This window comes from Gobio gobio (genome assembly GCF_949357685.1).
Source record: "Gobio gobio genome assembly, chromosome: 9".
NCBI lineage: Eukaryota > Metazoa > Chordata > Actinopteri > Cypriniformes > Gobionidae > Gobio > Gobio gobio.
In genome coordinates, this window is record NC_137115.1 from 35,825,117 (window position 1) to 35,848,057 (window position 22,941).

Sequence of the window (22,941 nt, forward strand, 5' to 3'; positions counted from 1 at the left end):
CATTTAAGGATAAAAACATATCTCTGCTAATGCTGTAAACTGTATAGGGAGCCCTTACTTGCACATTACTATAATATTAAAGGTTAACAACAGAGCCCAAGCTATTAGCCTAAATTCAGGTGCTTTTTATTTTTAGATATAATAATATAACAACACTCAATTAACACGTGTATGTAAATTTGTAAACTTCACATAAAGCAGTTTTTGCATTAACTTCTAATTATAAAATTATGTTTTTACTCCAATTCGTTGTATAAATATAATCATTTTAGCCTACAGTGGCTGTCATTTTAATGACATTTATTTAAACATACATTAAATAATCAAGACATCACTAACAGGTTAAGTAGAATATAAGGAATATAGTCTAATATAGTGCATATATATAACGAAATAGTTCATTTTTCTAGCGAACTAACAAGTTTTGGACACTGAATGACTTTCCTGAGGTAAATGCTATGTGACATATTGTTTACAAGCTGTTTTATTGACGTCTTTCTGTGTTTTTGTTAACTGTTAAAGATTGCTTTCGGTACCGGAAGTCCTGTACCGAAACGGTTCCGTATGAATATGTGTACTGTTACACCCCTTATATATATATATATATATACTTTTTTAAGAATCAGGTGAAATTCCTCTAAAAATGTTGTCACGGCTTATGGAAAATGTGTGTCCCATGGCAAAACCAGTTGAGAACCACTGGATTAGAGCAAATCGGGTAAAGCGGTTGAAAATGGCCATGGTGGTTTGAAAACACCCCACTGATTGGGTAACACCAACTAGTGTTCTGCAGAGGGTAGCACTTTATTTTACAGTCCTGTTCCCCATGTACATACTATGTATTTATTATAGTAATTGCAATAACTGGGTAATAACTAGGTACTAACCCTAAAACTACCCCTAAACCTGACCTGAACCCATGTAGTTACCTTAAACTACCCAGTACTTTCTTAGGTAAGTACATTGTAATTACACATACTGTAAAATAAAGTGCAACCCTGCAGTGATACATACATGCATGATCTTGTGGTCATCAACTAAAAATCACAGTTTGTTCCAACCTGGGGTCCGTTCTTCGTACCTCGCTTAATACATCTGAGATGATTTGACAGATCCCAGATCTTTTAATCGTGATAACTGATATCTGGCTAATTTGGTTCTTCAAACGAATTCGCGGATTGGATTAAAATATCTGGATTAAATTATCTAAGATTACTGCGCGTTCTTGTGTTCCCTGAAGAGGGCAGATGCATCGATACTCGAAACCACGATCAACAATGCAGCGATTGGCTGGCGTCAAGACAGCAACTTAATGACATCATATAATTAAAAAAGCCACCTGGCAAAAAACTTGACAAATTATACAATAAAAAACCCACAAATTCCTGGACCTTTATAAGGAAACAGCCAAACGACCAAACCAACATAAAAGTTATAATAGATAAATGATAAATGTTTTTTGTTTTTTTAACATGATTACCAATTATGTATATTCAAGATTTTATACAGTATTTGTACACCCTTTACATTTTTATTTAAATTTTGTAATTACATTTTTAATTCAATTTGAAGCAGATTTGTAACGTGACAGTATTAAAGTTTCCTAAGGGTCAAGATCAAATTATCTGCTTCTCTTTGGCTGCATCAAGCCACTCCCATAATATCTGTGATCACTTAAATTAATGCACGGCTCAGATTAACTGTACAACATATGTGTAAACCTCCAATAAAATTATAAAGTAATTATTCCATCACAAATAAATCGCTCAATCAAGTGGTTGTGTCTATATTATTATATACAACATTATAATATTATATACATATACAATATAACATTTTTATTATATTATTATTATTATTATTATTATTATTTAAAATTATTATTATTGCCCCTGGTTCAGTTCAGTTCAGTTGTAATAAAGTAGCAGTGGCTGGGACAGATTTTAAGTATCACCTCAAGATGCAATCTAATCCTGTTTACATGAAATAAGCCTGCTCGCCAGCAGGTTTAAGCTTACGGACCTGTTACTATGACAGTAAGTCCAAGATGAGCGTTGAAGAACCAAACAATCCAAGTTCATGCCAAATCGTCAACAATCAAATCCGGCTAACAGAGTTAGCGAGGTACGAAGAATAGACCCCTGGTCTCTTTGGAAAAACATTTTTGCAAACCCCCAAATACCTACCAATACGTACATATCACTGCAGTTTCCAACAGAAATGAACACTAGAGGCAGTAAAACAGCAAGCACTTTTTATCGTTTTCATACACACTTATGATTACTGGGGCAGATTATGGATCAATGACATGTTTTCACGCTGCTCCTTGCACAATATTATGTTATGATGTCAAAACGTCTTTTTACCATCGTGCATGATTTTTAAATTAATACATTTTGGAGTTTGCATCACTTAACCAGCTCCATATGTTCGGCTTTTCTGACATACCAAGTTTGCTCGGTAGCCCAGCTGGTACAGAATTGTACTTGCGATGCTGAAAGCTTGGGTACGAATCCGTGAAAGAAAAGTCATGATAAAAGAGCTGAAAGACAAGAGTTTAAAACACAAGCTAAAATGACAAGGTAACAATTAGATTTTTGTCACATTTGCTTTTGTTAACACTATCAGGTAGATTTAGGGTTTAGTGTAGGTGTACGCTATTTAATTTGATGGAGCATTAAGCTTTTAGCGCCACTCACCGGACATTTCAATCCAGAACTGCAGTGATATGTACAAAAACCAAGGTAACAAAACATTGCCAGATTCATGCTCATCTTTTCTGGAGAAAAACTAAACACGCTTTTAGCGCCACTCAGTGGACATTTCACTTTTAAACTGTCGCGAAACGTGCACGATGCAACATATTTTGGGGTTTGCAAAAACGTTGCCACAAACATTCCCGTTTTCCAATGAGACCAGGCTGGTTTGTTCAATGTCACTGTCTCCACCGATGTGTTTTGTCGGCTTTCATCAACATTTCAATGCTGATCAAACACACTTTAAACATTGAAATGTCAATTTGAACCAAAACTAATCCAATTTTAATCCACAGAGCAAAGGTTCTCAGAGCAGCACACCAGTTGGCACTCAGAAGAAAGTAAAACGCACACTACCTCATCCACCACCGGAAGAAGATACCATCATTGGCCTTTCTGGGTACTCCACCGCTTCTGCCAGGAGACGAATGTGCAGGAACACCACTATGGCGCGGGCCAAAATCCTCCAAGACATAGACAAAGAGCTGGATTTAGTTGAACGTGAGTCCTCAAAACTTCGTAAGATACAGGCAGAACTTGATGAGGAGGAGAAAGAGATAGATGCTAAATTGAGATATCTGGAGATGGGTATAAATCGAAGAAAAGAGGCTTTACTGAAAGAGAGAGAGAAGAGGGAGAGAGCCTACTTACAAGGAGTGGCAGAAGAGCGAGACTACATGTCAGATAGTGAGGTCAGCAACATCAGAGAGGCACGAGGTAATGGTCATGGACTAGAACGGCCACGGACTGCCCCACAGTCAGATTTTAACCAGTTCATCCCACCACAGACTGAGGCTGAGCCCCAGTATGCACAGCTCACAAGCCCATACTCCCATTATCAATATGCATCCCAAACAAGTCAATATCCTCAGCAGACGTACCAGCAACAGTCTCTTTACCATCAGCAGGTGTCCCCCTACCAATCCATCTACTCGTCAGTGCCCTCACTCAATCAGCAGTCCCAGCAGACTGGCTATGACCATTCCTCACTCCTTCTGATGCAACAGAAAACCCGTCAGACTACTTTGTCTGACTTAGAGCCAAAGATTACGACAAACTATGAGATTGTACGCAACCAGCCCCTCCTAATTGTCCCTACATCCACAGAGAGTGTCTATGGAGTTTCTCACCTCGGTGGTAAATACAGTAGCCTTGATCTGAGGATGGGCCTTGAAGAGAGAGCCAGCATGGCCAGCAGCCCCATGTCCAGCATATCAGCCGAGTCCTTCTATGCAGAACTTGATCATCACAATGCAAGGAACTATGTCCTGATTGATGACATCGGTGAACTCACAAAGAGCTCCACTGGCCTAAGTTCAAGCTTCAGTATCGCAGATAAGGACATCAGCAAAGCTGACCGACTTCTCCGGACTGCTGATGTTCACCGAACAGCAGATGTGGCAGACTTTCTCGGTCCTCTTCAGGCTGCTTCCCGACTGCATTCTTATGGTAAAGCTGATGAGGATTCCATGGAGGAGCCATATGAGTTGAAGTTGTTGAAACAGCAAATTAAGCAGGAATTCAGACGAGGTACAGATAGCCTTGAACAGCTTACAGGCCTGCCTCACTACCTCCACTCTGACACTAGTTTTAGACATTTCCCTAAAGCTGAAAAATACAGCATTGGGAGACTAACTTTAGAAAAGCAAGCTGCCAAGCAGCTGCCTGCCTCAGTTATTTACCAGAAACAGTTAAAGAATAAAAAAGCCCTAATTGACCCTAAAATTACAAAGTTTTCGCCTATTCAAGAAGGCAGAGACCTTGAAATAGACTACGGCAGCTTTTTGGCCTCATCCGGCTCATCAGTTAGTGGACTGTCTGCCAGGGCAAGGCTCCTGCAGGATGAGATCACATTTGGTCTTAGGAAGAACCTAGCGGAGCAACAGAAATATTTGGGTTCAGCTCTTAACGTTAACCTGGCTCAGTCAGTCAACTTTGGCCAATCTCTCAACCTAGGGCCTACCATAAGGTCTTCCCTCCACGATGATGGCACCTATCCCAGTGGCACTCGGTCAAGACCTTCTTCTAGGCCTTCCTCTGTGTATGGATTGGATCTATCTATCAAAAGAGACTTATCAAACTCCTCTCTACGCCTGAAAACAGAGGGTGAGGGCATGGATTCACAGTTTGTGTCTAGGGCTAAACCAACAAGTCTGCCAATTAGTCAGAGCAGGGGTCGAATTCCCATTGTTGCACAAAACTCAGAAGAGGAGAGTCCACTGAGTCCTGTTGGTCAGCCCATGGGCATGGCCAGAGCATCTGCAGGCCCACTTCCACCTATCTCAGCAGACTCAAGGGACCAGTTTGGCTCCAGTCACTCTCTTCCAGAAGTCCAACAGCACATGAGAGAGGAGTCCAGGACAAGTGGCTATGAACGGGACATTGCCTATATAAAGGATGACCTTCAGGGGGCCATGTCAGATAGTGAAGGTAAATTTGTTATGAGATCTGTTATCTTCAATCCCAGCTTCTGTTGAAATGCATCTTTTGTATTTCTCTGAATTCATTATTTATATCTGTGTAAATTCAAGTGTAACATTTTCCTTTACATTTTTTATCTTTTGTTTCATATTTACTTTACAATTTGCAGGGTGTCACATTTGCATGTCATCCTCTTAAATTAAAAATTTCACCTTCATACTGTATGTATACATAGTATAGATTTTTAATGTATAAAAGCTTGCCTATGTTTCTCTATGAATTTGCATGCCACTTGCATGCAAAAAGGAACTTGTTTCCTTTACGATTTTTGTTTTATCATATACATATAAGATGAGAGACAATCTTGAAAACTATTTATTCAGCTATTTTAATTCATTATACATTCAGTGCCTCTGTTATTTATCACAGCCCTAAAGAATTATCCTATAATTCTGTCAAAATCTTTTAGTGACTGGTTATCTTAAGAAGCACTATATTTGTCTGTTTTTCATTAAATAAATTGAATTTTTATAATCTTGCTATGTTTCGTATTAGGAAAACAAAAACAGTTATGCGGTTGAACTGTAGATTATAAATTCTCCCTCTACTTCTTTCCAGCAGCTATGGGATACTGAGCCATTTATTTTAATCATAATTAAACTTTTATCTTCTTTTCAAGACATTCTCAAATGTTATATTCATGAGTACCTGGTTTAATTTGTCTGGTTTTCATTAATCCAGAATATGTCAGGTTGCAGAAATGCAAATGGAAAAAATAATGTAGTGAATGCATATCTTTCAATTTTCTGTCCTCGTGGACAACACGTTTTGCTTTTGACAAGTGATAAGATAAAGTTGTAAATTAAATGAGGGTTAAAGGAAGATGATCTATTTATAACATGCAGTAATTGGAGCTTAGTTTTTCATCACCTCCATATATACTACTTTTAACTTGCCTGTTTTACAGTTTTCTTCTTTATGTCATGTAATGTCTTTCATAGGTGTGCTTCCAATTTTCATTCTCAATAAATTCTTGCTATTTCATTTTTTTTGCATGGCTTATAAATGGGAATTTAATAACATCGTGCATGTTACATGAATATTAATATATTTTCAGTGAATATACTATTCATTCTCTTTCTGTCTTTTTCGTATACATTTTGTCCTTTTTACTGAAGTAAACATTAAGCAAGGATTGAAATTTAAAATCACCCAGGTATTGAATTGTTTTGAAGGTCTGTCTTATAGGCAATTTGTGAGATAATTACAATTATTTTCTGTAAAACACATTTTTAATCTTTAAGCTTTCATGGGGCTCTCAATGCCAGTAAGACAACAGTATTGAGAAACCTTTAAAAATCCCCTCTAGATTCTGATATTGTTTTGAACGTCAAGCTATTTGGAAAGCTTAACATAAGCCAGGTGTAAAGATGGTATACATTGTGAATATATGTTGGTTTTCAACACTAAATTCTCTGCTGGGTTTACACAGATGTTACCCTACAGTATGCTCTGTTTTGAGAGTATCAGACATGGTTTGTGTTTCTGAAACAGCCTTTTAAGCTCTGCTTATATTCACAGTCAAATGAAGGTTCCAGGTTCAAAAAGTACTTTCAGTAGACTCAGTTTGTATAGACAAGCTGAAATCATAAATAACTACGGTTTTTAAGCCACCCATTTAGCTTTAAAATGTATTTTGTGTGGTAATTGCAAATATGCTGTAGATGTTGTCAATAGAGCTTAGTTAGTTTTGAATCTGGAGCATTCCATTAAAGGTCCCATGGCATGGATTTCTTTTATTATTTTTTTTATAATGTTTCCTGAGGTGTACTTATATTGTTAGTATGGTTTTTACATCAAAAAATTTCATAATTTAGAAATAAAAAGCATTTTTTCAATACTGATATTAGCCCTCTGGCTTGAATGCTCTGTTTCAAGGGGCGTGTCTGATGTGAGACTTCAGTGAAAATGCCCACTGTTGTGATTGGCTGACATCTTTGCATTTGAAATGAGTATTAGATTATGTGGCAGAGGGGGCGTGGTTTAGCGAGGTCTGCAAGCGCTGTCAGAGAGAGAGACAGACTGCATGTGGACCAGAGAGACCTTAGAGCTGGAGAAAGATAGCTGAGAAAGTTTTATTGTACTGAGTTTTTGAGAGCGCTGTGATTGTGAGTTTGTTTTGTTTGTATCTGAGAGTTCTGAATAAACACGAGTCCCAGCCGCGCCGACCCTGTCTTCTTCCTCCTTATTCTACGAACTTTGTAACGTGGAACCTCTCTCGAATATTTTTACTAAGTTTTTTTTTACCATTACAGTCGTCCAGATGAACGAATCGTGAAAGTGTTGATTATAGCATTATTTTTAGATCTTTCCCATCACATGAAAGTCTGCAGTGACAAGCATTGAGTACACAGACAGTCTGTTGATTGCGTGAATGCAGTGATCTCCTCATTGCAACGCTATTTCTCTAACAAAATGCTTTGACCACGACTAACACCAAACACGTCATCGACATGAATACAGTAAGAGCTTTGTGCAGCATAACAGCGTCATTCATTATAACGGCAGTTTGGACAAGTGTGCAGATACACTCGCGATGTGTGATTGACAGATCCGAACATTATAAAGAGAGTGTTCTTTGATCGCTCTGTAGTTTAATCATTTAAATAAAGGATTTGTTTACTAACAGAAACCATGTGAAGTCTATCGTTTTAGTCACTGGCTTGGTTCACTGATGCATTACCCTTAGGGCATCAAGACGGCCAGCGGCGGGACTAACAGTATTAAACGATTTAGAAAGAAAGTCTGTGTGTACTTGAATGATTAGCTACACATCAGAAATCACAGATCAGGCATTAATGAACACTGTTACTTACTGTTTGTGGCGGTGCTGTCGAATCCATATGGTAAAAGTCTGTTTGTAAAGCCTGTGCTGACATCGCGACTGATAAACAGAATCCATTTTCTCCAAATTCTCTGGACGGGCAAAGCAGAGGAATGGGAGGTAACCGTTCCCCATATGACGACATACAGGGAAGATTCCAGATAGTCTGAGCTCTCATTTTCTCAAAGGCAGAGCAGGACACCCAGAACTCGGTTTACACCTATCGAAATTTCTAGCCACTTGGGGACCATATACAGGCAAGGGGAACTCATAATAATGTTAAAAAAACCTCATAAAATTATAATTTCATGCCATGGGAACTTTAAGACTACTACTGCTGGTGTAACAAATAATTCCTTTTGTAAAGTTTAAAACATCATATAGATAGTATTATATTGAATTGTCATTTACATTGTGCTTTACATTTATTACTTTCACTGGAACAGATGCTGATACAGAACATCAATGCTGCAGAATGTTTTTAAAAGGTTCTCTAGAGTAAAATATAGATTGCAATGGTGTGTTATTTAGATATTTTAGAAAATTAGATTATTGTATGTATTAGATATTTGCAATAGTACAAGTTATCCAATTTCACTGCATAACAGTGTATAACAATGTGTTTTCATTGGCACAACATAGCTCTGTTTTAAGGCTAATTTTACTATGAATTCTCTGAAATACAATGTTTACACTACAGCTGGAGGTCCTAGCTGGAATGTGAAAGGTGAGAACTGCTGTTCAGCAACCTTCAAATTATCATAAAGCATAAACCTACTTTCATGCGTGCCATACTGTAGTCTTGAGTGACGGGCATTTCTCAGTGGTGCACCTCAGACCCATCCTGGTGTTCATTATCACTGCACTTCCTCAAGGTCTCTCTGACATAGCCTGATCATATCAACCTGGGCACATACATGTCTACATACACAAGTAAATATGTGTGCATACCATAGTAGAAGTATCCTAGAACAGGGGTAGGCTCATTAGGAAACATCACTCCAGCAACCTTTATCCTGCCCCACCAAAATGTCACTAAAGTAATGGAATCCTCTGAAACTAGTTGACGTTGTAAATGCAGAACAAGGGCGCTATTTTGGTGATGCAGGATAAAAGTCATTGGAGTGATCTGTCCTTTTTGATAGTGTGTTGGTCAGAATTACAGTTTTACATAATCCATAGGTTCGTGCCATGGTAAATGCCTCTAATTTTCATTCAATGAAGTGAATGCACTGTTGATTTAAGGTGACATTTCCTTGCAGAAGGACAGCACATCAAGCTCTTCATTGCAAAACTCTTGCAGACAGATCTGGTTTTCTGTTTTCTTCTCACTCTATTAGGAGTAAAATGATGATTTGTGGCATACTACAGTGCTGCCTCGTGAATAAAAAAAATGCTTCGCTTACATTATTGTATTGTAATCAAGGCACCTGCAGGTTGTGCAAAATACCCAGTAAACAAAACAGAAGATATTGCTCGCCTGATCTATTTTAGGTATGTGCTGACATGTTTGCCCTAGCTTGAGTTATGAATTATTCTAGGAATTCCCAATGTCTTTGAAGAAAGTGCTAGACTACCTGAAATGGAAGCTGAAAGGCCTATATACAGTCTACTAGGATGTGAAACTAACATATTACCAGTGCAACTCTCTAGGTGAGACCAAGTACACTGCAAAAATCTTAATCAGTCTTAATCAGTATTTTTGTCTTGTTTTTCCAAAAATAAACATTCTTACATGAAATATTCTTAAAACAAAAGATACATTTAGTTGAGAGCCCAAATTGCAGAGGATTGTCTCGGTTACTGATGTAACCCTCGTTTCCTGAAGGATGGAACGGAGACATTACGTTGATACTGACGTTTTGGGATCTCACTTGGGAGACCAATCACCTTCGAGTGGTAACTAAACGAGCCAATGAATTTGCCCGTGAGATTTACATGCCAAGCCACTACTACCCGGACATAAAGGTATAAGGCCGGCTCACACTCACCCATTCATGTTTTGGGTGACGAGATAGGGAACCCGGAAGTGGTTCAGGTTTGTGTCAGGAGGGATTTAACATCTCTGTTCCCTCCTTCAGGGAACGAGGGTTACATGAGTAACTGAGACATTCCCATTCAGTCAGTCACGTTCTACATTACTTCGATACTGAAGTATTGGGGTCCCTATGGAAAGTGTCACGGCTAATGAACTATGTTATGAGTGTTGGAGACGCAGATGCTGGCGAGCTGTAGCATGCCCTTTTGGCAACTGCCCTCACACAGGTGTAACCTACCCATCGCCCCATGTAAGCCCAAAAATAGTCCCTTCATACCATGGGGATGGAACGGACAGGTCGTAGCTGCTATTCCTCTTACATGATCGGAAGAGTGCTTTGGTTCTCAATTACCAATTCTACAGCCATGACCAGTGTTGTTAACTCTGGGGAAGCGTGCCTAGTTCAGTGGAACGGGATGCTTTGGAGGTCACACCCTTGCCGATAGGGAGGTAACATGTGGTAGATGCCCATATGGATCGACCCGTGCGACAGTGCTACATATGGAAGATCTCTGCAGCAGGTCCTGCCTAACCAGGGATGGAACTACCACCAATGCAGAGACAGGACAGAGCAGAAACTGCCCAGGGAAAGACACAGCCGACAGGGAAACCGTACTGTGGAAGACTACGCCTCTGCCACGTCTGACTGCTGAAAGATGCTGGAGGAACTCGATTCAGGGTTTGCAGACAGGGGAACTCGCATAAAGAGCGAAGTGGAACTCCAAGCGAGACACAGAGCCAGCCTTCCCGCACATTACTTGTTTGGAAAGAAACCGGCTCAACCCAGAGAATCTTGCGAAGGTGTTAGGCATCAACCAGCCCACAGCTCTGCAGATGTCTGCCAGAGAGGTGCTGTGCGTCAACGTCCAGGAGGAAAAAGCAACACCCCGAGTGGAGTGAGCCTTCACTCAGAGGGGATACGGCTCGTCTTGGAACTGATATGCCAAGGTGATGGCATCCACTATCCAGTGGGCCAACCTCTGACTTGAGACAGCCTTTCCCTTCTGCTGATGTCCAAAGCAGACAAAGAGCTTTTGAAGCTCTGAGCGCAGTCCATGTAAACGTGCAGTGTGCAAACTGGACACAGCAACGCAAGGGCTGAGTATACTTCCTCCAGGGACAGTGCTTGCAAGTTCACCATCTGGTCCTGAAAAGGAGTGGTGGGAATTTTGGGCACTTATCCGGACTGGGGTCTCAGGATCACGTGAGACAGGGCCAGCCCAAACTCAAGGCACGATTCGCTGACCAGAAATGTCTGCAGGTCCCCCACCCTCTTGAAGGAAGCAAGCGCAGTCAGGAGCACTGTCTTTAGAGACAGGATCTTAAGCTCTGTCAGAAAGCAAATTACGGCTGGATGCGTCCTCACACAGGCAGGAGAGCTCTTTTAGAAATGTTCAAGCTCTTCCTCTTTTCAGGAAGCAGCTTTCTTTTGAAGGATGACTGTGCACAACCGCTGGTCTCTGAAGCAAAATATGAACGAGTGAGTGCGAGGCAGCCTTGTATACCCGTATGTCCGGGTAGGAGTGGCTCGCTATGCAAATCTCACTAGCCGATATCCATTGGCTCGTTTTGTTACCACTCAAAGGTGATCTCAAGTGAGACCCCAATATGTAAGTATTGACATAAATGACTAAATGGGAACTTAGAAATACATTGAATTAAATTTCTTACCCATTATTTTAAGCATGAATCTAATAAGATTAAAATAATTTATTTTAAAATGTATATTCTTATCTTACACAATTTTGCATCTCAACTATATTTGTCTTTTTTTTTACTGAAAAACAAGATGGCAACACTGAATAAGAAAATGTTTTTGAGGGTGCAGATTTCAGTTTGAACAAAGTAAATTACATTTTAGCATCATGAAAGTCTGGTTTTATAGAACAGAAGCTGTGATTGTGTTTGGTTTGAGTAGTGGTTTACTTGTATAGTCTAAGTAGTGTGTTAGAGATAGTACTAACAGAAAATGTAATCATCAGACATATGGTAAGGCATTTCATCATCACTGTTGTATGATGGTGTGTGTATGTGCGTATATCTGCTGTGGTTCAGACCCACAGCAGTTCTCTATCAAATTATAGACGCATGACATGGAGCCCGGTCCTGAAGGGACACAGCATGCATGTTCATGTGTGCATGCCCAAAACATGTCTCAGATCATTGCTTTTTCTGCCCTCACCATCCTCTGTCACTGCTTTCCCTGGGGACAGGCTACTTAGTACATTTAGCATTTATCTAAATAAACTCTCTTGTCCAGCCCTTTTGAAACATAGAATTTGTTCTTGGAAGCCCTAACCTAAATCCATCAAGATGTCAGTTCAAACACTCTAGCAAAGAAGTGTCCCCAACTGGGGTTGTGAAGGGATGGTTGTCTGGAAGAAAAGTGGTGGAGTGGGACACATGCCCCAGTTTTGTCACTTGTGATGGTACAGTGGCTGCTTTCTTCCTGTCTTCTAGCATACCACCTTCAGCAAGAAGAGACGGACTGGTTTGACAAACCCCGCCAGGGACACGGTGGACCAGAAGTCGGACCAGACAGAAGACAGGTAAAGGGGTACCCACAGAGTGTCCACTATTTTGCCAAGTAGCATGTTTTCTTGGAGTCTTTTGTTGGTCCTGGATCAACAAAACCATCATAGTTTTAACCATAAAAATTATGAATTGCCTTAAAATATTTACAATTATAAGTCGATATTAATTCTGTTTAAGCTGCAACCCATACTGTAAAGTTAACTCCAGTTATTATTCCAGGAACATGTCCTACTTCAACCACAGTTACCATGCAAACACATGGACATACTGTACTTATCTTTGAAAGAACACCAAACCAATCTCTTTTAGAGCTTCAGGAATTGTTTAATCACTTGCTTTTGTATTGTGTTTTCGTTGTTGCAGATAAAAGGCAGCTATTACCCCTTCCCACACACTCATATCAAACTACAACGGGACCCCAAGGACCACAGCATCTCAGGTATGTTTTCGCAGCAATTACTCAACAGGATACACAGCTAAAAGTAGTTAATTAGGCCTGCAAACTAAATTACTGGAAGGAAAAGCAAAACAACAATTGTAATCTACCTTGTGGATGATATATTGATGAAGAGATCACATTTAAAATGATACTGAGATGCTCTGATTAGGATCCAATTACCAAGCCATTTATCAGCTAAACTGAACTCTTGTGATTTCAGGGAGAGGGCTGGGAATCAGAGTTGTTGGTGGAAAAGAGGTTCCAGGAACCAACGGAGAGATCGGAGCCTACATCGCCAAGGTTTCAACAGGAGGATGTGCCGATCAAATGGGAAAAGTTGTTGAAGGTAAGAACGTCTATATTATTCAGTCCGATAATATTAGCAAGTTCAATTCTCTTACATACAATCTATTTATTTAAAAAGAAGTTTACATAGTACATGCTTCTTTTATTCAAATGTCAAAAGGTGTTTTTTTTAATTATTTTTTTAAAGCAAGCGTCAGCACATTCATTCATTTATTTTACGCATTCAGTATTCCTTCAAAGGAAGAAGTGTCTAATTTGGGAAACCATTTCTCATTTTAACGGGGACGCTGTTGTTGCAGTATGATTGCTCTCCTTGTTGACTCTGCTGGCTCAGCATGCCTTGTCAATTTGGATGAGCTCCTCTGAGAGTAGCTCAGCTTCCTGAACATGTTTTTGCTTGTCTGAGTTTTACTCTTTCATAATTTGTGATTTTAGAAAATGCATTTTTCCTTTAGAGTGTCAAAACTTTGGTATATTCTATTTGTTTCATGCCTGAAATAAGCACCAGTCTGCTAGTAGATTGCACAAGCATCTGTTCTCTATGCATTTCCCTTGATACAATATAATGTCTGCTGCCACAGAGGTAAAAGTGCTAGAGAGCAGATTTAATAGCTTAGCGATATTATTATTAGGGCCAGAACTTTAATGCATGCATAATTACACAATGCATACTCATATCCATGCACTTCAAGTATGTGTGATTGTAGTGCATACAACAGTGATCTTATATCAGTAACACACTGGCTAAATAAGGATACATTTTTTAACCATATTAAGAATTAAGTTCCAACCATAATGTTGGGATATGAGGTCAAATATTGCGTAGCTAAAATTAAAGTTTTTTAAAATATGATTTTGAATGCTCACTTGTATATAGCTCACAATACTGTCAGCAAATGAAGCGAATTTGATTCCATCAAATGGATAATTTAGATTCTTCAAAGCTAAAGTGATGATTTTGGCCTAGTGGTAATCTTGCAGAGTGATATGGAGATATGACTGAAATACTTGCTGAAAATTTGAGGTTTTTGAGTGGAAACTGAAGGGATTGATTGTGTAGTGATGAAATACATTTGAATGCTGTCCTGTCGTTACCAGCCACTGAAGCGCTCCGTATGCAAAAGACCTATCTGAAGACTCGCTTTCATTTGTGTAAGTGCCCGGGTGTGGCTTGAAGTGGGCTTCAGTTTGCAGTGATTCTTTTAGAATACATTGTTTCTTTCACCTCTGCACTTCTTTCGGTCCCTGATGCTGCGGGACTGTTTTCTTGCAGTGAGTGGAGTGCTCAGGGAAGCATGCTATTTAAGAAGTGTGCATGTTTTTATGTTTGTAGGTAATTCAGTGATTGTTTTTTTCTGAATTTCCCCTCAGGAATCACAATAGCACATCTACCTGTCTATCTGTGTGTGAATCTATCATAATAGTTTTTGACATGTTTCCCTAATATAGAGCACGTTCACTTTTTTAGTGATGCACTAAACCAAACTTTGGCTCTCAATTTGAGGCTTTTAAAAATAAACATGCAAAAGGTAACTTTAATAAACAACAAATCTTCTTTATGCTTTCCATAACAATCTGCAGACAAATAATGTTTACTTTTAGGCAAGACACACTGTGAGTATCTGTTTTTTATGGACGCTTGTTTTCGCCACAGAATAAAACATTTTAAAAAATACTTGCGACTTTTAATCTCACAATTCTGACTTTTTTTCTCAGAAATGCTAGATATATACTCGCAATTGTGAGTTATAAAGTCAGAATTGCATGTTATTTCGTCAGAATTGAGAGATCGCAATCACGAAAAAATACTCAATTCAGACTTTTTTTCTCGCAATTGCAAGTTTATATTTCACAATTCTGATTTTATAACATGCAATTGCAATACATTGCTATATATCGTCATAAAGTCCAATTCTGAGGGGAAAAAAGACTGACAACTCGTAATTGCGAGTTTATATCTCGTAATTCTGACTTTACAACTCGTAATTGCGAGTTTATATCTCGTAATTCTGACTTTACAACTCGTAATTGCGAGTTTATATCTCGTAATTCTGACTTTACAACTCGTAATTGCGAGTTTATTTCTCGTAATTCTGACTTTACAACTCGTAATTGCGAGTTTGCATCTCATAATTCTAACTTTATAACTCGCAATTGCAACTTTATATCATGCAATTCTGACTTTAAAACGCGCACTTGAGAGTCAGAATTGCAAGATGTAAACTCGCATTTGCAAGTTATAAAGTTAGAATTATGAAATATAAACTCGCAATTACAAGTTGAAAAGTCAGAATTACAAGATATAAGCTCGCAATTATGAGTTGTAAAGTCAGAATTGGGAGGTAAAAAGTTGCAGATTACCTTTTTTATTTTTTATTTTTTATTCTATGGCGAAAATAAGCTTAGTTTTTACTATTCTAACCTAATAAATGTATTTCAACCACTGTTCCTAATGGCATATGTTTTGATCCTCAGGAATGCAGGTTCTGGAGTGGAATGGAATCTCTCTGCTGGGAAAGACATATGAAGAGGTGCAAAGCATTATGGGTCAGCAGTATGGAGAGGCAGAAATATGTGTGCGCCTGTAAGTTACAATGATGTATTCAGTGTTCAAGGCTCATCTAGTCCACCACACTAACAAAAAAAGTACCATGTTAATGCCACTTTTTTAAAGTGGACTATGGCAGTACCATGTATATTAATTAATTCAAATAAATTCAACTTCCTTTATTGATCCCCAAGGGGAAATCAAGGTGTTACAGCAGCAGTAGAAAAACAAAAACTCAAGACAAATTAGACAATACTAATCAGTACATGATCACAATCTGAATATTTATCAATTACAAAATACCATGCAAAGACCTAATTAGCATTATAAACTCAAAAAACACTCATTCACTTGCACAAATAAACACTCAATACCCTCACATTACATCAAATCCGTAGTCCAAGCAAATAATTCCAATGTGTTTAAAATAAGACATTCCAGTAAATAACAAAAATAGTAGTCAAATAAGTAAATATATAAAAAGAAAGTGTCCATTCATGTACCTACATATACATATGCCATACATATACATCCCTATACACATACAGTGCATACACAGATGTACACATACCCATATACATATATACCTTATATATCTTTATGTAACTGGTCCTACTAAACCCGCTCTGAGCGGGATTCGAACCGTGGTCCTAAGCGTAGGAGGTGGGCGCTCTAACAAGGAGGCTAAAGACCACAGCCTCTAGCATCAGTCGCTAGAGCGCCTCTTGAGATCAGGGGAGTGAGGTTTACACGCACAGCTCTTACTGGCCTACGACAGTTACACTCACCCCCCCTAAACCTCACTCCCATCCGGGTCACGGCACCAAATGTAACTAGTCCTACTCAACCCGCTCCGAGCGGGATTCGAACTGTGGTCTCCGGCGTGGGAGGTGGCGCCGTAACTGATTCAATTTTTTTCATTTGAATCCTTCTAGTCAAATATTGCACTGCAAACATCAATAACAGCTTGAACTTGTCAATGCTGGCAAGGGTAATCCATGGCTAGCTGTACATTAAACAACTTGAATGCACTCTGATTCGCGTTGGGTGGTTCTTTGCCTCCCCGTTGTGCATTCAAATAGTTTAATGCACAGCTAGCAGTGGATTATTTCTTACATATCTAAAATTTAATTTATTCTTGTAATTTTTTTTATGTAAGATATTTTTGAAAGAAATCTCTTACAGTCATCAAGGCTGCATTTATTGAATCAAAAATACAGTTTCAATAAGTAATATTGTGACGTTTTATTACAATTTAAAATAACAGTTTCCAAATAGATTTTAAAATGTAATTTATTTCTCTGATGGAAAAGCTGAGTTTTCAGCATCATTACTCCAGTCTTTAGAGTCACACCTTCTAAAATGCTGATTTGGTGCTCAAAAATTCCTTATTATTATCAATATTGAAATAGGCCTATATGTAGGCTATCATATACCCCAGTGGATGAATATGCTATATCAAAGTACCATGGTTACCACCTGATACCCTCTCTGTACCACGTTAGCATAGTGCTTTTTTTGTAAGGGCATATAGTTTCACACAATCATTTAAGTAAGACACTTGAAAAATGTTCAGGTTCAGTTTGTGCCATAATTAATGTTGTTATGCTGATTTAACTATCAAATATGTACTACACTGCGGTGACTGTGGGATTTAAACCCCTATGCTAAAACAGTTGCTATATTGACTTCTTTTTAGAGACCTAAACATGCTCTCCAACGCAGAGCACCCGCAACAGCTGGAGCTGAATACTCAGCAAAGAGCTGGTAAGTGTCTCGAACATTTCATTCTTCCCTTCATACTTACATGTCTTGATGCCTTTAATAAGCTTTTCGCTCCGCTTTCTTTAAGGTAAATGAGTCCACTCTGCAGCCATCTTGGCCACAGGCTCCAAAGTACTTGAATGGGGAAAGACTAAATATAAAACAAAAACTGTTGGCTAAGTTTCAAAACATTTCAGTGTTATCAAACTTTAGCTTCCTGGGCAGGCTAAAAGATACATTTTTAGATCCACGTCTAGCTAATATGCATGCAAGCCATGCATGAAAAAAGACAAGACATTTGACTAATAAAGTATTTTGCTATTTTAACTAGAAGGTGTTCCTTCCTTTCCTACAGCTTTCTTTAGCACTCATTTTAACCCTGGGTTATGAGTCTTCTTGCACTCCTGACCATGGAAAATCTGTTCGTTTTGAACAATAGGTTGAAAAGTGTTTGTTTTGTGTTATAGCTGTTGTGTGTGTGTGTGTGGGTTGTAGGTGAGCGTCAGCGCTCTCCAGGTATAGACCCAAAGCAGCTGGCTGCAGAGCTGCAGAAGGTGTCCCAGCAGCAGGCTCCTGCATCCGTGCTGTCTGCTCTGGAGAGAGCGGGACACTTGCACTCTGGCATCGGATCTGCCGCTTCCAGTGGGGTCCCCAGCCCTGGGCAACCCGGATCCCCTTCTGTAAACAAGAAGCGCCATAATAGCAAGGTACTGTATGTGTAAAGGTGTGAAGTAAGGAGCATCTGCATGTGCCTCTTACTGTATGTAGAGCATATCAAATGTTGTGTCTGTATAGGGAACTGCAATTTCTTATTTTTTAGGGATTTATTTTCCATTATTTTGTTTTTCAGTCAGCAGAGGTTCTGAAGCCACAACCACATCCAATCACTGGTGAAATACAAGTAAGCCTGAACAATTTCACAATGACCTATTTACATGTACTGTACAAGACTATTCTAAAGTTAATTTGAATTATATTGTTATCTTTTGACTGTGTTTGCATCATGTAAGCCAGTCGTTATTCCAATTTCCAGATATTTGAATATGGCAGATATTTGATCATGTATTAATCACAATTTGGCAACATGTTAACAGTTTTGGAATATCTTTAGTTCATTTTCATTCTTTCATTCAACAAAATATTGTGTAATATGAGATGCAGAAGTTAAAGAAAAATCAGATTTTTGAGGAGAAACAAATATTTTGCAATTCATGCTCTTACCTACTGTTAAAGGTAGGGTAGGCAATGTTTTTCATAAACACTTTTTGTTACACTGGTTGAAACTCTCTTCATATCCTGATAACGTCTCGGTTACGTATGTAACCCTCGTTCCCTGAGGAGGGAACGGAGACGTAACGTTAGTGACTAACGAATGGGGGTTTCGCTTAGAAGCCAATCATCTTCCGCCAGAGGGGAACCATGCACACGGGGTACCTGGCCGGACACAAGGGTCTGGGTTCATAGAGGGAAGACTTACTGTTGTCGGCGTCAACAGTGCTGGAGGAGCTCAGGGCTTCCGGGAAGCTCACCTAAGGAGAATATCGCACGAAGCAGGTATGGCCTGCAACCACCTCCACGGCGCGGCCCAGGTGAAGGCTGCTGCTGGGGCCGGGCGGGAGGAGGGAGGGCGCCCTCGGCGGCGAGCGGACTGAGGCGACTGAGCTGGCGGCTGGGTGCAGCAGCTAGCCGCCAGGGCAGTACGTGTTACAGCCTCAGTCTGCTCTTGGGCGGCCGAGAACCGCTGGGCGCAATTCTCAGCCATGCCGCCGAAGAGGCCAGCGTGGGATATGGGTGAGTTGAGGAGGCGGCTCACTCAGCCTCCCCCACACCACCAGGTAAGGCCAGGTGTTTCTCCCGGACCACAGCGGTGGACATCGCCTGACCGAGGGAGCGTGTGGCCACCTAATCAGTGGCGGCACGCAGCTCATTGAAGAGCCCTGGGTCAGCTCCACCCTCGTGCATGTGCAAAGGGGTGGCGGCCTGCCCCGTAGCTCCGCTGGACCACGCCACCTAAGTAGACGAGCCCACAGGCTTTGGGAGGGTGCTTAGGATAGCCACGCCACGTCGAAGCCCTCCGTGGAGACTCTAGTGCGCAACAGAGAGTTCAACAGTGGGGGGGGCCTCAGTGTACCCTAGGCCGCGGCCCCATCAAGGGCAGAGAAGGCGGAGGAGGCCACCGAACGGTCACGGGAAGCACGGGGACTTCTGGGACCGCGTGATCTCCTCATGCACCTCGCGGGCGAAAGGCATTGGGGGCGGGGCCCAACAGCTGTCGGGTGCCGCCCCCAAAAACCAATCGCGCAACCACGAGCACTCGCAACTGGGCGGAGTTCCACACCAACGCGAGGCTCACGGCTGCCTGAGATAACATGGCTGTCAACTTTAGGTCGGATCAGGCAGCGCTGGCACACCTGAAGGCGAAGCACAACCTAATCGTCATCCCCAAAGGACTCTAGCCCACCTTGGGATGCGGCGATCGACATCTCGCTGCTATCTGGAGTGTGAACGAAACGAACGAGGCGTCAGAGACGGCCCGCTGTTTCAGTCCAGCACTCGCGGGAAGCGGTGTGCAAGAGGGGGCGTGGCCCGAGGAACGTATCGTTGGGGTTCTTAATACCACAGCACCGTGCTCAGGTCACCCTGGCCACCAGCCAAAGTACCACCTAACTCGGAGACTGTAAATTGGGTTGTGGCAGAGGGGACTCACTCTCCTCATGGAGATCACTGAGTCTCGACCGCGACATCGTGATGGTCATGTTCCCGCTGTGGGAACATGACGCATCCACAAACACTGCCCGAATGTGCTGAAGCCCAAACACGTCCTACAGTGAATGTGCCCATAGACAGCAACGGAGATCGATCGCACCCGGAAGTGCGTGGGCGAGCCGTCTTGAAAAAGACGTGCCACGCGCAAGCTCTTTTTGTGAGAGGAAAGCTCTGCAGAGTGCCGAAGCGCCCAGGGAAAACACACACAGCTGTTGCAGATCACTGCACAGATCAGCAGGCAGGCAATGTGAGATCGCTGGAACGCGCCGTCACACCAACACCCTGGAGAACCGCTCGTCTCGAAGACTGAAGAGAGGACTTCAGAATTCAGGCTTGCAGGAGTGAAGAGATGGTCTTGGCTCCGAAGCAGAAACTTAATGCGATATTGCCCACATACTTCCTTATATACCCACGCGGTGGGGCAGAGTTACGTATGCAAATTCCGCATGCCCATGGCATTGGAACTGCCATTGGGCGTTTTTGAATTCTCGAAGATGATTGGCTTCTAAGCGAAACCCCCATTCGTTAGTCACTAACGTTACGTCGTAGTGACTGAACGAAAGGGAACAATCAATAATAGAATGGGTCTAAATATTACTTTTTTTTTTACATATATCTTCTGTGGAAGTCTCTGTCTGATTGTAATGATAGGATGTCCTACCTCCCTGTCAACATGTGTATGTGCATACCTCCGCGTACCCTGTTCACGCAGACATCACACGTCATCAGGCAGAGTTTTATACAAACAGCCACCTTTTACAGTTCCTCCTGAAAAAACCCCAGCAAACTTACACTCACAACGAGCTTCTGTTTACAGCATGTCATGGTTATCAACGCCGAAAAACGGTCAACCGAAAATCAGTCAGAGTTTTAAGTTGTTTACGTTCATTATTATAGTAATGTTAAGTGCTTTGAGACATGAGGTAATTCACTGTCTCTCGTGACGCTTTGCAAACTCTGCTCTGCATGTTAATGTGTTTTGAAGGAGGCGTGGCTTTGGAGACGCTCTAAAGGGAGGGTGGGATCTTATGCTTGCTATTTCTAGCCTCTCCGCAAATGTCTACCCTACCTTTAAGTATTTGCAGCATCCCAGTGCTAATTTGTTCAATTTGAATGGCCTGCCTATAGTATTGTGTGTCTCATAATTATCTTTCCCTCAGCTTCAAATCAACTATGACAGGAATATGGGGAACCTGATTGTTCACGTGCTGCAAGCAAGAAACCTTGCTCCTAGAGAAAACAATGGATACACAGACCCGTTCGTTAAGGTCTATCTCTTGCCTGGGAGAGGGTGAGTGTCCTTGTGTACATGGATGTGTGTGTGTGTGTGTGTGTGTGTGTGTGTGTGTGTGTGTGTGTGTGTGTGTGTGTGTGTGTGTGTGTGTGTGTGTGTGTGTGTGTGTGTGTGTGTGTGTGTGTGTGTGTGTGTGTGTGTGTGTGTGTGTGTGTGTGTGTGTGTGTGTGTGTGTGTGTGTGTGTGTGTGTGTGCAAGGGTTAAAGTAAAAGAGTGAAGAATGAAAGATTTAGAGGCTCTCTACAGTACCTGTATTTTATGTTTGTCCTTGTCTGCACATATAAGTGTTGTAATTTTGATTAATTTGTTGTCTGATTTTTCCCTTTTAAGTTACTTGAATCTTGAGTTAATTCATTTCCCTTTTTTTGGGATAGCTCCTGTTGTTGTTTTTCTCCCAGTCTTCCAGATTCTAGATATAATGACATGTATAAAAATCACTCCTTAATAATTGGAATGGAACTAAAGTGTATAAAGTTTTTCATGATCAATTGAAACGCTGGATGGCAGAATAAAAAAAAGTTACCTATAATAACTGGGCTAAAAGGTCCCCTTTCCGGTGTAGAAGTCTTTACCTCTTTAGTACAGAAATGACTTATTGGAAGGCTAAAGTGGAAGAGATCTTCTTTAGAGAAGTCAATTTTTATTAGCTTAGCCTTCCTCTCTCAACATGCTACCAAGTAATCAAGCTCAGTGTCTCAGACTAACGGAGACGGCACAATCGATATGGCTTCCACCACTATGGGGTGTGTAATGCTATATCTGCCATCTCCTAATGGCCATATCTGCAGTGTTTATGAGATTAGTTCCTATTACCTGCACATATGATCTTTCTGTCTGCCGCTAAAAGCTCAGCAGCCACGACTCCACCCAAACCACAACTTTTTTGGATGGGTTTCTGTCTACCCTTTCCTTGGATTCTCTGACTGTTGTCTGTTTGTCTGTCTACTTTTACTTTGCATTCCATACAAATCTCCGGATTGGTTCAGACAAGTCATGGTTGTCCAGAACGCAAGGTAGCGTGGTGATTCTTTTTATTTTCATTTGACTTTTTCATTGGTGCGTGGGTGTGTGTGTTTGGATTTCCTTTCTTTCATTATCTAGCTGTCATTCATGTGGTGAAACCTACTGCGTCATCTGTGAAGTGTCTCAGATCTACCTCAAAGCAACCTCTACCTCTGAAGTTTTTGATG

At 40.8% G+C, this 22,941-nt stretch overlaps 1 protein-coding gene across 1 annotated transcript in view; it reads left to right on the forward strand.

Annotated features, from left to right (window-relative positions):
• pclob (piccolo presynaptic cytomatrix protein b) overlaps positions 1 to 22,941 on the forward strand; it is a 123,504-nt gene that overhangs the window by 84,669 nt on the left and 15,894 nt on the right. Inside the window, exons 22-32 of the mRNA XM_079826153.1 lie at positions 3,053 to 5,186; positions 8,762 to 8,788; positions 12,560 to 12,648; positions 12,998 to 13,073; positions 13,294 to 13,419; positions 15,855 to 15,963; positions 17,627 to 17,694; positions 18,187 to 18,398; positions 18,542 to 18,592; positions 21,618 to 21,748; positions 22,738 to 22,764. Coding sequence (XP_079682279.1) covers positions 3,053 to 5,186; positions 8,762 to 8,788; positions 12,560 to 12,648; positions 12,998 to 13,073; positions 13,294 to 13,419; positions 15,855 to 15,963; positions 17,627 to 17,694; positions 18,187 to 18,398; positions 18,542 to 18,592; positions 21,618 to 21,748; positions 22,738 to 22,764 — 3,050 coding nt within the window. The remainder of the gene's footprint in view (positions 1 to 3,052; positions 5,187 to 8,761; positions 8,789 to 12,559; positions 12,649 to 12,997; positions 13,074 to 13,293; positions 13,420 to 15,854; positions 15,964 to 17,626; positions 17,695 to 18,186; positions 18,399 to 18,541; positions 18,593 to 21,617; positions 21,749 to 22,737; positions 22,765 to 22,941) is intronic.